This window comes from Schistocerca serialis, chromosome 3 (assembly GCF_023864345.2).
Source record: "Schistocerca serialis cubense isolate TAMUIC-IGC-003099 chromosome 3, iqSchSeri2.2, whole genome shotgun sequence".
Classification (NCBI taxonomy): domain Eukaryota; kingdom Metazoa; phylum Arthropoda; class Insecta; order Orthoptera; family Acrididae; genus Schistocerca; species Schistocerca serialis.
Genome location: NC_064640.1, coordinates 106,382,684 through 106,398,625, shown reverse-complemented (window position 1 = coordinate 106,398,625; position 15,942 = coordinate 106,382,684). Strand labels below are relative to the sequence as shown.

At 41.9% G+C, this 15,942-nt stretch overlaps 1 protein-coding gene across 1 annotated transcript in view; it reads right to left on the bottom strand.

Annotated features, from left to right (window-relative positions):
• The window catches only part of LOC126469783 (synaptojanin-1), a 132,287-nt gene that overhangs the window by 94,927 nt on the left and 21,418 nt on the right, over positions 1-15,942 (bottom strand). Inside the window, exons 6-7 of the mRNA XM_050097025.1 lie at positions 6,961-7,134; positions 3,613-3,782 (exon numbers count right to left, since the gene is read on the bottom strand). Coding sequence (XP_049952982.1) covers positions 3,613-3,782; positions 6,961-7,134 — 344 coding nt within the window. The remainder of the gene's footprint in view (positions 1-3,612; positions 3,783-6,960; positions 7,135-15,942) is intronic.

Sequence of the window (15,942 nt, the reverse complement as noted above, 5' to 3'; positions counted from 1 at the left end):
AATCTAAGCTCTGACGAAGGACGTGGTTCAGTTGCTCCAGTTCTAGGCGGTATTAAGTGACAAGGGAAGCACTTCTTTGTGGTTGGTTCTTGGGATGGATGCGAGGATCAGGTGTTTGTGGGGATACGGCACAGGAGATCTGTTTGTGTATTAAGTCTGGGGGTACTGCCCATCTGTAAAGGCCTTTGTGAGGCCTTCACCATACTGGGCAATAGAGTTCTCATCACTGCAGATGCATCTGCCACGTGTGGCCAGGCTGTATGGGAGAGATTTTTTGGTGTGGAAGGGGTAGCAGGTGTCAAAGTGCAGGTACTGTTGGTGATTCATGGGTTTGGTGTAGATTGAGATGTGGATGGAGCCATCTGAGAGGGAGAGATCAACATCTAGGAAGGTGGCACAGTGGGTGGAGGAGTACCAGGTGAAGTGGATGGGAGAGGTGGTGTTGAGATTGTGGAGGAATGAGGATAAGGTGTCCTGGCCTTGGGTCTAGATTATAAAGATGTCATCAATAAACCTAAACCACACCAGGCGTTTGAGGAAGCTAGGAATGTTTCCTCTAGGTGGCCCATGAAGAGGTTGGCACAGGAGGGTGCCATTCGGATGCCCTTGGCTGGGCCTAGAATTTATTTGTATACCTTCCCTTCAAATGTGAAGTAGTTATGGGTTAGGATGTAGCTGATTAAGGAATGAAGTGATGGGTTTGGAATCTGCAGGGCGTTGGGAGAGAGAGTGTTCAATTGCAGCAAGGTCATGAGCATGAGGGATCCTGATGTATAAGGAGGGTGCATCTACAGTGACGAGTAGGGTCCCAGGAGGTAAAGGTGTGGGGATGGTGGAAAGCCAGTGCAGGAAGTGGGTGGTATCTTTAATGTGGGAGGCTAGGGTTTGGATAATTGCCACAAGGATCATACTCTTGTGAAAGACCCAGGTGCAAGACCCTGCTCTATCCAACCGCCCAGCACATCCTACTCCAGTTCTGTCACAGGCTTATTCTACCCCATCAGAGGCCAGGCCACCTGTGAAAGCAGCCATGTTATACATCAGCTCTGCTGCAACCACTGCACAGTGTTTTAAATTGGTATGACAACCAACTAGCTATCAACCAGAATGAACGGACACCGTCAAACTGTTGCCAAAAACAAGGTGGACGACTCAGTGGCAGAGCATGCAACAGAGCACGACATGTGAGATTTCAATGGCTGCTTCGCAACCGGTGCCATCTGGATCCTCCCCACCACCACCAGTTTTTCTGGGCGGTGCAGATGGGAGCTATCCTTATAGCACATACTTTGCTCCTGTAACCTTCCTGGACTAAACTTAAGGTAACTTGCTGTGTTGCCCATCCCCCAACAAATAGAGAGAGAGAGAGAGAGAGAGAGAGAGAGAGAGAGTGTGTGTGTGTGTGTGTGTGTGTGTGTGTGTGTGTGTGTGTGTGTGTGTGTGTTGTACAACACCCATTTCCTTTTCCCCCACTAGCCCATGGACAGCTCCCCACTCTCCAAAAAGCCGCTGGACACTTCCCCCCAACCCCCTCCCACACTCCCTGCGGCCTCTCCATTCCTCACCCCACCTCATACTGCATCCCACCTCAGTCCAGGCAGGCATTTGTGTGTGAGTGTGAGTGTGTGTGTGTGTGGGGGGGGGGGGGGGGGGGCACGTAAAAGCTAGCAAAATAAAGCTCTGTACCTTTTGTGTGTGTATCTGTTTACAACACAGCACAGCGCTTCTGTGGTGAGCCGTCTCCTTTATTCCTAAATAATCCATTATTCTTTCCTCACATTTTAATACTGAAACTAGCCTTGCGGTAACCAGGTGAGATGGTGCCATGGTTAATTCATTTTACTTCTTCAGGAAATACTGGGTTCAGAATCCCACACCATTCATAACAATTTCAGTTTGCATGCTTTCCACAACACACTTCTCTCCAAATGCAAGGATGGGCCTAACCAAAAAGTCACAGCCAACTCCTTCCCCAACACCTGTCCAATTGAGCTAATATTCCATTATCTAATGCCTTCGATATCAACAGAACATTAATTTGGCCTTCATCCCATCCTGTACCATCACTACTTTTAGGCCAGGAGCACAAAGGGCGAGATCCTCATTGCCTCTGTTGTGGTAACCAGAGATCTGCAATTTTCATTGCATAACAGTTGGGTTGGGTTGTTTGGGGGGAAGAGACCAAACTGCGAGGTCATCGGTCTCATCGGATTAGGGAAGGGAGTCGGCCATGCTCTTTCAAAGGAACCATCCTGGCATTTGCCTGGAGCAATTTAGGGAAATCACGGAAAACCTTAATCAGGATGGCCGGATGCGGGATTGAACCATCGCCCTCCCGAATGTGAGTCCAGTGTGCTAACCGATGCACCACTGCATAACAGTTAAAATGGCAATGAGATATACGTAGTTAGTATCTTATGTTACGAGATAAAAGCAAATATATTTTGTCATCCATGGCACGTTCAGGTGTGAAGAACAGACTGGGTTGTGCCCGTGGGCTATAAATTGGTGGTGAGGGGCCCACCCTTCCCACAAAGAGCCCCTAAGTGGACATATAATGGTGTTGTCTTAAAACTTGTCATAATATCTGCTCCTTCAGAGAAAGTGTAGCACAAAGCTTATGCTATTTCATCATCTGCGACAATCTATGACAGATATTGTCCTAGGTCTAATTAATGTCACAGGACTTTGCTATCGGCACAGTCATCGAGGATGTTATAAACTGTTAATGTTTCTCCACATGCGCACTGCAGTGTTTATTGTCACAGTAGAAATTCATGAGTTATTTTGATATGTTCAATTCTGAGAGAGCATAAGGCAATACCTTCTCTTCTTGAGCTCTGTAGTGATGCCTGCCAGACATTGGTGGTGTGTTTGATGGTCTGTAGTTTATCGGATTATGTGTTACCTTGTCATTTCTTCATGATATGGTGTCAAATGTGTGTCCTTAAGTCAACCCTTGGAATATCTAGTTTGAGTATTTCCGTCCCCACTGTACCTTTGGCTAATTTGTCAGCCACCCCATTACCTCGAATGCTGATGTGACTCAGTGCCCAAGAAAGGGTATCACTGTATTGCGTAGAGCATAAACTTGATCATAGCTGGCAGAGACCAACTAATGTTTAGGATAGCATTCGTCTATTGTTTGCAATTCACTCAAGGAATCACTGCACATAATGAAATTCTGTTTCGGGAAAGTCATTACATTTTGTAGTCCTCTATGTATGGCTATGAACTCTGTGGTATAAATACCACATTTATTTGGTACAGGACATTGGTTTCAAGTTTAGTTGTGTACCTGTGCATAAGCGACTCATCCAACATCTTTTGAGCCTCACTATAAATGTTTCTGCGTTATTATCCTTATGTTTATTTTGGCTTTGTAATGCTTTTGTTTTTGACCTACGTTTAGACTTCACTTAAATCATACATGCTTCCCTTTTTTTAGCAGCAACTTTCTAACATGGATATGTAACCAAACAATATTAAATAACTGAACTTAAATTGTATAGAAGGGTTGGGTAGGGATGATTGAGTGAGGTATGGAAATGCTTCAATGCAAAATCTCACATATGCATATCAACGCAAGAATGAATTTGAAAAGATTCATACCTTATAACTTGATCATCCTTCATGTAAAAAAGAGCAAATGACTTCAAATATAATTCAACTTTGGATTTGAGTTTTGAAAGATTTTTTGTGTTTCCACCACGACACTCCTGATGGTAGTCAAACACAATATGTGGAACATCTTTGGCATGCTCTGAAGACTTATGATGAGCCTAGGGGCAGAAAAGAAAGAAATCTCAGTAAGATCAAAATTCAATGACTGAAAATAGGTGTTAAAAGTATATTATGTGTCAGCTAGCATTTTATTTCTCAAAAAACTGATATTTAATAACCTTGGTCAATAACATACATTGAATAATAAGTGAGACAGTGCAAATTAATATATTTCCCACAACACTCAAGAATAATCACCAGTATTTACAGCATTATAAGGGTTTGTGACGAAATGTCCTTATTGTAATTATGATTATTCAGGCACTTCCCTATATGTTAAACTACTACATCAGCGATATCTTACTATTACATTCAATGTATGCTAAATATGGTTATTCCAAAAATTCTATTTGGGATAATCATCCAAAAATTATATCAATTTTGCTCTTAAAATTGTTTTTATTGTACATAAACATCTGCAGTTCATAGAAGAGATTAAATGCACTAACTTTCGTTTGCCCCCCCCCCCTCCCCTTTTAAACAAAGGAAATCAAAACCAGCCAAACCCCCTGATGTGAGTGCCATTGTGTTCATTAGGGTGTACAAGTAGCTTGTGAATTGTTACAGACTAGGCAGTATTATTTTTCACATACATAAATCATTGCCAGAGACGAAATAAGTGATACATGGCAGAAAAAAAATCATAGGGTCAACTGAGCATATAACACTTAGCCAAACTTCACCTGCAACAGTAGGACCATTATTTTGAGATTTCCCAACAAGAGAATGGTGTGTTGCTGGATTTTGCTGTAGTACCCTACAATTGGGGAATGTTTATTACAATTTTTCTTAAATGGAACTATTATTTGTGACCACAGCAAAAATTCACAGAAAGGATGAGTCATATATTCAGTAATATGTTATATGAGTGGCATATGATGGAGCTATAATGCAGTGCTACATTACTGCTGGTCAATTTTCAGCTTTATTCTTCATAAAATAAAGAACTTTGACACACATAATATTTTTGTAAGAAATACATTAATTCAGGAAATTATACATGAGAACATGCATTTAGGCCATTCAGGTTTACAAGGAGAAAATATGGTAAAGTGCAAAACTGTCAAAAGAAATCATGTAGCATAATTATCCTCTATTGCAGAGTCACCATCAGCTCCTCAATGGATTATGTTGTGAGCTTTTTTCTCCAATATATATATATGCAGTAATCTGTTTTTGATGTTTGTATTTCAGTTTTATCTTTTATATCACATACTGGCATTATCAGAGGAACAATAGAAAATTTGTAGCACCCAGGATATACAGCACCAAAGTCTGCTTGAAAATCTTCGTCATTATTTTAAACTGAAGAACAACCTATTGCTTCCTATTTTGCAGATACACATGCAATATTTAGACAGCTTATCCCCTCAGTCTGTTATATCACAACTTATACAAGAGTATTTTATGGACAACACAGTTTACTATCCTTGACTTCTTATTTAGTCTTAACATACAAAATAATACACAGTAGTTTATGCTGACACTCTTTTCTTAAAGACCTACAGCAAGTTTCAGAACAAATCATCTGCCAAGATGTACAACAAAAGTTTTCATGCAGTCTACTAAGAAAACCATGAAAATTACTGTTAAGGAAATATGCTTGTAATCATTTTGTACAAATTGTTTTGCGAAAGGCTTGTTAAAAAAATTCAGGAACATTCGTGATTATGCACCAATGGTGTGTTGGAGCTAAATGCGGTTGGCATTCCTGGACACACCTGTGTTTAATGTGTAACTGCTGGAAGTTTCATTGTTGTATGTCAGTTAGCTATTGTTCAGTACTGTATTGAGTAGAAAGTTGGGTCTCTCAGTTTGCGAATTTCGAGATGGAGAGTTCGAGAAGTTTTCGTGAAACTCAAGAAAATCTTTACAGAAACACACCAAATGATGCAGTAAGCCTACAGTGATGAATGTTTAAACTGCACTCAGTGTTACAAATGGTTCCCACAGTTTAAAAATGGCAGAATGCCTTTTGACGTCTACCGACGATACTAATGTTAGAAATGTCAACGAAATTGTGCGTACCAACTGAAGACAGGCTGTCCATGAGATTCCAGAAGAAAGTAACATTTCAGTTGGATCATGTTATGAAATCCTGACACAGCATCTTGGAATGCATCGTGTTGCCGCCAAATTTGTCCCACGGCTCATCAGTTAAGACCAGAAAGACCTTTGCCTCACAATCTGTGAAGAGCTTTTGGATTGCGCAACTGCAAATGAGACGTTTCTTATGAGAATCATAACTGGTGATAAGAAGTGGGTCTACGATCATGATGTTGAGACCAAGGTTCAGTCTTCACAATGGGTTGGAAAAGGGTCTTCAAGACCAAAAAACGCTCACCAAATCAGGTCAAACGTCAAAGCCATGCTGATAGTTTTCCTTGGCTTTGAAGGATTAGTTCATCATGAATTTGTGCCACAGGGACAAACTGTTAATCAATGGTACTGTTGGGACGTGTTGCAACGCCTGCAAGAAAATGAGAAGGAAATGGCCTGAAATATAGCAAGACAATTCATGGCTCTTGCATCACGATAATGCACCCACACATTCAACTCTGTTGGTGTGTGATAATTGTACAAAAATTGAAATCACTGTGCTGCCTCATTCTCCGTACTCCCAGACCTGGCCATGCACACTTTTTTTTTTATTTCCGAAGTTGAAAACCCCATTGAAAGGATGAAGATTTGCAACAATAGGTCCAGCATGAGGCATACCAAGACTGCTTCTGAAAGTGGAAACAGCGTTGGGAACCATGTATCAATTGTGGAGGAGAATATTTTGAAGAAGATCATGCACAATAAGTAAACAGTAAGCCTACAAAAATTTTGTGGACAAATTTCCAAAATTTTTTGAACAGACCTTGTATATTAACCTGTCTCAAAACTAACTACACCTGAAAGACAAATTGCATAAGTGCATTATTACAGCACAAACATAAAGTGCAGTGGTCTGCATTCATATGATTGAACTATTTAGTAACTGGCACAATATATGAATCAATTTTAACTATGCACCAGCTGCAGTTGCTTAGATTTTCAGGGTAGCAAAATACAAACTATATGTAATATTAAAAAATGTAGAAAATACTAAATGTTCTCATTGGTTTACAAAAATTAACTTTTGAGTAATTTTTACAATTGGTGCTACTTTCACGGAAGGTCAATAAAAACTACCTGGAACAGCTGGCTCAAAATAGCTTCTCCTTCTTTACTTCCAATGAGACTAGATCCAAGCAAATTGACAATGCACTGGTTCCCATAACGCTGTTTCATCATTTTCATATGCCTATCAAAAACAGGTGCAGATGCTTCAAATCCTCGTGACATCTTCACTTTGTGGGATCCAACCTGAAAGAAATGAGAAGTATTAATGAACTCATTTTTCTTACTGTCCTATCTCTACTCATTTCGGCACGATGTTAAACTCTAAAATTCATTCCTTCCTTTTCTTCTTCTTCTTGTTCTTCTTCTTAGTATTACGTGAATCTGGTTACTACGTCAACAGCTAATGCTTCAGCAGTCTTCACAACCAATAATACAAGGCTGTAAGAGAGCAATCAAGGAAAAAAAAGAAAGGAAGTGACAGTTTAACATTCATCGATGTTATCCACATATGGGGAAACTACAGATGGAACACACTCCAGGGCAACATTTTCCCCAGACATTAATGTGATACACTGAAAACAGGATTAATAATTCCATATTTATGCTTAAAGTATGATATATTTTTATGACACCGATTTGAACTTAGTAGTTTTTGATATGTTCAACAGATGAATATTCGCAAAATATACCACTGCACTAATTTGAAGGTCATGTGTGACATTTAATTTTGTAAAATAGGTAACATCTCCAGTTTTAGGCATCCGAAGAAATCCCACAACAGACATGGCCTAATATGTAATATAACTTTTTCTGGTGACTAGAGATTGTGCTTCAATACAACACTATTAAAGCTGTGATGAGCCTCTTCATTTGTGTCATAAAATCCTGTAATTTGTGGTACCCATTGAAATAGACCAACTTGACAGCTTTGCAGACATCTGCACTACTGCGCCATGGCTTCTCTCACTTGGGTGTTGAAAACACATGGCTGGGTCAGCACAAAAATGTCACCATGGGCTGATGCAAGAAGCCTTATAGGAGGGAAGAGGTTGCACACTAGCACAGCATTCTTCTGCACAATGCTGCAGATAACTGTGACAGCACAGCAAGAATGCCAGAATGGTAACCCAGTTGATACCGCAGAAGCAGCCTGTAGCCCGGCGACCTAGATTTCAACACGTCAATGATCAACAACGAGCTACTTCCTTGTTGTGCGTGGGGAAACAATGGTGGACTGAGCAGGCAGAAATACTGCCTGTTCCAGCTATGCAGAGTCTGTTACCCCCTGCAGTCAGTTACAAGATGTAATCTGTTCACAAGGAGAAGACCAGAGGTGGGTGTGGAGGGTAAAGGAATCAAGCTTTGCTTACTGACTTCCAGCACATGGGCTGCCAAGGGGCGAGGCACAGGGAGGAGGAGGAGGAGGGGGGGGGGGGGGGGGGACAGGCTGCTCGTACGTTACACAGTGCAGGCACGACACTTGCACTCACATATCAATTCATGTTCTACTCAATGATGATGGTGTCACCTGCTGGCTGCCGTACCACCTGTTAACTACCGTTTATTGTGGATCTATGCAAGTGAAACCTGGGACAGGAGCATAACTAAAGCTTATAGGATTTGTGAAATCAAAATTTACAGTTTCATGTTGAATAATTCTGCTTGTTGCTACCAATTCCACATCAGTTCTCATGATGATTGTCATTTCTATAAATAGGCAAAAATATTGACATGTGATGGAACTTTTACCCACTTTCTTACTTAACTTTATGTATTCAGGTCCAGAGGACTGCAGACAACTACAAGGCTCTTTTCCACTGGGTTCTATTTCCTGCTTTCCATCCATAGTCGCCCTCTATGCTGATCTGCAGCAAGTCCTTCCATCTTCTGCAGCAAGTCTTTCCACCTTTCTTTGGTCTGCCACATGGTCTTCTTTCATGAGGGTGGGGGTAAAACTCATGGATTTCAAAGGTCATTGGTGTTTATCCATCCGAACAATGAACAATATGCCACCCTCTCCATATAAGCCTTTTGGTTCTCATCAGACCTACAATATTTGGTCTGTTATACATACCATCCAGCTAACAATTATGTCAGATCCTCCTTGCCCTAGAGATGTCATCTTGTACCAGACCATAGATCTTTCTTGACACTTTTGACTCAAGCACAAGATGGTTATTTAAGTTTTTTCCATGACCACATAGCTCCACAGGCTGGGATAATTGTTTCGTACAGCTGGAGTCAGAAATTCCTTGAGAGACTGCATGACTAACAGCTGACTCAGTTTAAAGTATGATTGGTTTATGGCTTGGATCCTTCCTTTGATTTCTGCCTGACACAATCCATGCTCTATAAAGGTTACCACCAGATATTTAAAATTATGAACCTTTTGTAGTATTAGGTTCCTATTGCCAGTAGCTGGAGTGGGGCTCTTGAATAAGCATGTGTCCTGCTCATCACAAATTACTCAGTCTTTGATTCATTCTTAAACAGAGAGAGAGAGAGAGAGAGAGAGAGAGAGAGAGAGAGAGAGAGAGAGAGAGCATGCTTGCTGCCGTCTCCACGCTGTTACTCATCCACATAAATTCTTGCTCAGATCTGGGCAACAAGATCATGTTGTAGCCAAATGCAAGATGTGCTATTTTCTCGCCATCTACCTGGATCATTTCAAAATTCTTATGGAAAGCCTCCCTAACTACCTTTTTGAGCACCAGGTTGAACAATATTGGTGATGCCCCATCTCCTTGTCTCAACACTGTGTTTACATTAAAGCTCTATGTGACTTGGTTCCCAAGTTTCACTCTGCCTTCTTAAACAGTGAAACAAACTCTCATTAAGCTGACAAGTTTCTTGGGTAATACGAACTCTGCTAGGCACTTCATCTGGCTCTCCCAGTGAATGCAGTCATATATGTTCTTAAAATCTATGAAGAGCACGTGAAGGTCTCTTACCATATTCCCACATCTTCACAGTGAGCTGTCACAGTACACAGACTTTGTCTGAAGTTGAACAGCACTTTCTGAAACCTTCACGACGTTTGTCAGTCATTTCTTGCACAAATAGTTGGATTCTACCATATGTACAGTTGGACGAGATCTTATAGCAGACATTCAGGAGGGCAATTAATATGTAGTTGGCACAGTCCATTTTTTTGCCTTTTTTGTGTATAGGGCAGATGGCTACTGTCTTCCAATTTTCTGGGATCAGCTCCACAATCGATATCCTCTTGATTAGTTGATGAATTCTCTTGTGAAGCCTCTGCCCTCCAGCTTGAATGACTTCTGCCGGGATTCCATATCCTCTTGGACTTAATTTCCTCTTTAGCTTTATTATCTGTTTCTTTATTTCCTTCAGAGTAGGTGTGGATAATCTAGATTTACAATGTCACATGGTTGGAATTCTTACAACTACCTTTGGCATACCAGCTAAATAACTTATCCCCTATGCTACAGAGGGGATTCAATAAATGTTGTCACTACTGCAACTTTGGTCATGTAGTAAATCACAGGAAATTATTGTTTGCTGATTATTCATAAATTGGGGCCCACCAGGGTAAACAACTGCAAGGTGTGATAATACCTGGGACTCTAACCTACACAACAGCCACATACGTGGTTTCAAAAAGTCTCCCTGTAAGGGAAACAGTGCAAGGAATTCCTACAATCAATAACAGTGCTTTTACACACACAAATATAATTAAGATTGCATGGTACTTCAGACACGGGGAAAGGCAGTTTCAAAGCACTGTTAAACTGAAAAATTTGAACTGCAATTTACCTCTTTTTGCCAGGAGTTATTGGTTACTTTCCACGATTATCTCTGTAAAATGTCCACACTCTTCTATCTGTGCTGAAGCTTGTTCCTGTGCACATTACAGTTCATCTCATGGGCTGAGAGAAAAAAGGTGGAAGGAAGGAAGGAAGGAAGATAAGGGTTTAGCATCCTATCGACATCAAGGTCCTTAGAGATAGAGTACAAGATTGATTGCTTCAAGGACCAAAAAGGAAGTTGGCTCTACCCCTGCAAAGAAACTACCCTGCCATTTGCGGGTAGTGATTTACCTAAATCACATAAAATATATCTCTGGATGGCCAGACGCAAATTTGAATGATTGTCCTCCCGAATGCAAATCCAATGTGATAACCACTGAACCACATTGCGTAGTGAGAGGGTGAGAAACACTATTTTTCCTCTCCTGCTCGCACCACTCAGCAACATTATTACAGTGAAACTCTGCTTTTACACTTTTCAAGGGACTTAAAAAAAGGTGTAAAATGTGGGAAATAATGTTTTAAACTGTAAAAGTTATTGGATACCCCCTTGTACACTCCTGGAAATTGAAATAAGAACACCGTGAATTCATTGTCCCAGGAAGGGGAAACTTTATTGACACATTCCTGGGGTCAGATACATCACATGATCACACTGACAGAACCACAGGCACATAGACACAGGCAACAGAGCATGCACAATGTCGGCACTAGTACAGTGTATATCCACCTTTCGCAGCAATGCAGGCTGCTATTCTCCCATGGAGACGATCGTAGAGATGCTGGATGCAGTCCTGTGGAACGGCTTGCCATGCCATTTCCACCTGGCGCCTCAGTTGGACCAGCGTTCGTGCTGGACGTGCAGACCGCGTGAGACGACGCTTCATCCAGACCCAAACATGCTCAATGGGGGACAGATCCGGAGATCTTGCTGGCCAGGGTAGTTGACTTACACCTTCTAGAGCACGTTGGGTGGCACGGGATACATGCGGACGTGCATTGTCCTGTTGGAACAGCAAGTTCCCTTGCCGGTCTAGGAATGGTAGAACGATGGGTTCGATGACGGTTTGGATCTACCGTGCACTATTCAGTGTCCCCTCGACGATCACCAGTGGTGTACGGCCAGTGTAGGAGATCGCTCCCCACACCATGATGCCGGGTGTTGGCCCTGTGTGCCTCGGTCGTATGCAGTCCTGATTGTGGCGCTCACCTGCATGGCGCCAAACACACATACGACCATCATTGGCACCAAGGCAGAAGCGACTCTCATCGCTGAAGACGACACGTCTCCATTCGTCCCTCCATTCACGCCTGTCGCGACACCACTGGAGGCGGGCTGCACGATGTTGGGGCGTGAGCGGAAGACGGCCTAACGGTGTGCGGGACCGTAGCCCAGCTTCATGGAGATGGTTGCGAATGGTTCTCGCCGATACCCCAGGAGCAACAGTGTCCCTAATTTGCTGGGAAGTGGCGGTGCGGTCCCCTACGGCACTGCGTAGGATCCTACGGTCTTGGCGTGCATCCGTGTGTCGCTGCGGTCCGGTCCCAGGTCGACGGGCACGTGCACCTTCCGCCGACCACTGGCGACAACATCGATGTACTGTGGAGACCTCACGCCCCACGTGTTGAGCAATTCGGCGGTACGTCCACCCGGCCTCCCGCATGCCCACTATACGCCCTCGCTCAAAGTCCACCAACTGCACATACGGTTCACGTCCACGCTGTCGCGGCATGCTACCAGTGTTAAAGACTGCGATGGAGCTCCGTATGCCACGGCAAACTGGCTGACACTGACGGCGGCGGTGCACAAATGCTGCGTAGCTAGCGCCATTCGACGGCCAACACCGCGGTTCCTGGTGTGTCCGCTGTGCCGTGCATGTGATCATTGCTTGTACAGCCCTCTCGCAGTGTCCGGAGCAAGTATGGTGGGTCTGACACACCGGTGTCAATGTGTTCTTTTTTCCATTTCCAGGAGTGTATTTTATGTATGATATATGTACATAACGGGCATCGAAAGACTTGTCAGGGACAGGTTTATTATATAATGAAGGTTTGTTATCTAATAAAAACCATCAATGTAACTGGAGCTGGTAACTGTCTGGGAAGTAGGAATGTTTGAGTCAATTTCATATGTCATAATTGGTATTTTTGAAAGCCTGCAGCTGTCATTCATTATGTAAATAATGAAATACTGCACTAGTTACGTATTTTTTCATGCTTAGCATGACGCGTTTTGAGAATTTTTTCTCATTGTCAAGAGCAAAAATGTAAATAAGTATTTTGTGTGGTGTTTAAATATGTGTTATTCTGCATCTCTTGCACTGTGGTCATGTTTTTGAGGTTATCAGGTACTGTGCCTCACAAACTATCATTCACATTGTTTGTCTGTGTAATATCACAAAAAATACATACATCAATACTGCACTTGACAACGAGAATAAATTCTCGAAACACATTTTGCTCAGTGTGAATAAAATACGTAACCGGCGCTGTGTTTAAACTAAAGACATTTCAGCATTGCAAAGTGAATGACAGTGTCAACTAGTGCTCCAAGTGGCCATACGCTGAAACATGAGAAATATGGTTCGACAAAGGTGTCACGATGATCAGAACAATCACGAAAATGTGTTTGTGCAGTAGAGACAGTTTGGAAATGGTTGTGATTGGTCATAATATCTTTCTTTGAATGAACCTAGTTACTCCCATCAGCCACCATGCCAAGTAGAGCCTGACAGTGGCGGGAGATAAGGCATGAATTGTTCCAACTTTTACATGTTTACCGGTTCAAATCCGTCGAGTAGAGTGCCCTGGTGTCAAGAAACTTAACCACATAATATTTGTAAACACTACTGGATGGCCAACATCATTTTCTCTCCACAAACATTTTTTCGTAATGCGTAAATCGCGGGAAAATTATAAATACGTTGACACGAAATCTGGTGCAAATTAACATTGTGGGCATAGGAAATTTGATGGGACTGATAAAAAATTTAGTAAATGATGGGAAAACATTAATTCTGGGAACATAAAAGCGGAGTTATACAGTAATTATTTTTCTTGCTCCACTCCTTTTGCACTTTCCCGAGAAGTGAAAAACATATCTGGCAATACCCGAGATAGGCCAGGAACTGCTTCATTGTTCATCAACAGATTTATTAATTTGTGGCACAACATAACATGGCACAATAATTACTTCACAATGGCTACATGTGGAAGATTCTGTATTACATAGCTGAGTTTGCGATGGCCAGACAAATGAGATGAGCAGGCTGAGGTCGACCAACTTCTGCCAATACAGAACTAGGGTGGCCTCATTCTCTTTGTGATCAGGCTATAGTCCACACCTGTCATCGACCTGAAATGGCTGAATGCTATGCTGGGGTCCTTGATTCAACTTTGACTGCTTGAGAACTTTCCCCACTGACTTGCACAGACACTCAAGCCAATGCGATAGATTCCACAGTCTGTTATGGCAGTGTGCTTCCTGCCAGACTGGTGACCTGACATTGCAGTACCTCACCCGAGTGCTGACCATGTAACCTCAGCTCAGCTGCCACTTGCTAGACAGGATGACGCTGCACTCTGGCTGTCACATGGGGCAGCTTGTTAAGCCGAGCATCTTTTCTTGACCGATAACAGCCCCCACCTTCGAGGTGCTGAACACTGCCTGGCAACACTACGACTGTTGCATCTTTTGCTCAGAATAAATATATTTATGTAATTGCTGTTTTTATAATTTGTAATCTTACAGTTACCTGGCTCCATGACGAGCCACCCTAGTAATTGACACTCACATCTCCACCTGTAGTGGGGTACCTGACCTCATCAGCCATCCTGATACCCCATTACAACTGATGACAGAAGTGGCCAAGTAGATTTGGAGAAGCATCGAAGCTCTAAAGTACGGAGTCATTATCACCACAGTGATATGTGTGAAAAAACAGTTTCCTGGTTTTTTCACACTGGAGAGCAGGCCATCTTCTACCAGATTTCCAGTTCTGGTTTGCAGGAGGAGTGCGTGACAAACTGAGATGATGCTTTACGGGTGTGCAAAGTGAATTTTGGAAGGAATGTATCCTAGTTTGTGCCTAGTTGTTATGGGATATGCAACTTTTGTGATTCAAGGAACATGACTCAATTGCTGCAAGTAGTTTATTTTGAGTGGAGGCATCGAGTTATAGTAAGAGAACTTATGATAGTGCTACAATTAAGTGTCCTCCTTATCATCCCACTTTTTCCTTGTTGTTTTCTTGTGTATTAGATAAAGGTTTGTAATGGATCTGGGAGATGTTATTTTTTTACCGTATTTGTCGATGCCGAATTGTAAATGTTTTCTTATATTTTTGTCAAAATTTATTATAATTTGTCTTATTATATGTTAATTTACTTCTGTTTTTGAGAGTAAAAGCATATTGATTACTATTAGCAAATGTATCGAAGAATAGCAAAGAGACTGATTACAAATGGAAACTTGTGAATTGTGTAAAATATCTTTGACGATGGAGTCGTCTTTGACTATAGTCAGTCGGCAGCTAACTCTTGGTGTGTGTTGACGGAAAAACAATGTGAAGGTCGCAGTCATAAATAAGTTTGAATTATGTTATTATTATTTTTGTATTAACTAAAAAGAAGAAACTACATTTGAAGAAACTGTATTTGAAACACCAAAATGAGAGAAACACGTTGAACCACGTCATTTCTGCAGCTGACATAGATGCATTGTGGAATCATACTTAGACAACTGAAGCCAAGACTAATATCGCCTTGCAAACGTCTAACGGAAAAGGTACTGTCACGAAATATGGCAAATTTAAGTAAATAAAAAATAGTGACCATATTTTCAACTTGTGTCTTAGCCGGGAAGCCATATTTCAGGTTGCACAACGCTAGAGGCAAAAACACGAGCACTTACCACGCAAGAAGTGACCAAATATTTGACAGAACTGCTTAGTCGATACCAAATAATGCAGGCCAAAATAAGCAACTGGATACTTTGAACGAGTCTAATGTAGCACTACATAAGCAATGAATGCTGTAACAGAGGATAGGGCCTTGTTCAGTTTCACTCTCCCACCTTAGGTTTAGCTACTGCTGGAATAGACAAGACATGAGAGGATTTACTGGGCTTTATGGATAATTTATTGACAGCTGTGGAGCTAAAATTTTGAACAGATGGACAGCTGTTACAGATCATCAAGTTTTACCTGACGGTGGAAGCAAAAACATTTTATGTACCATGGAGACCAAAGGAATATGCAGTCATTTGATGAAAGGCCTGGTA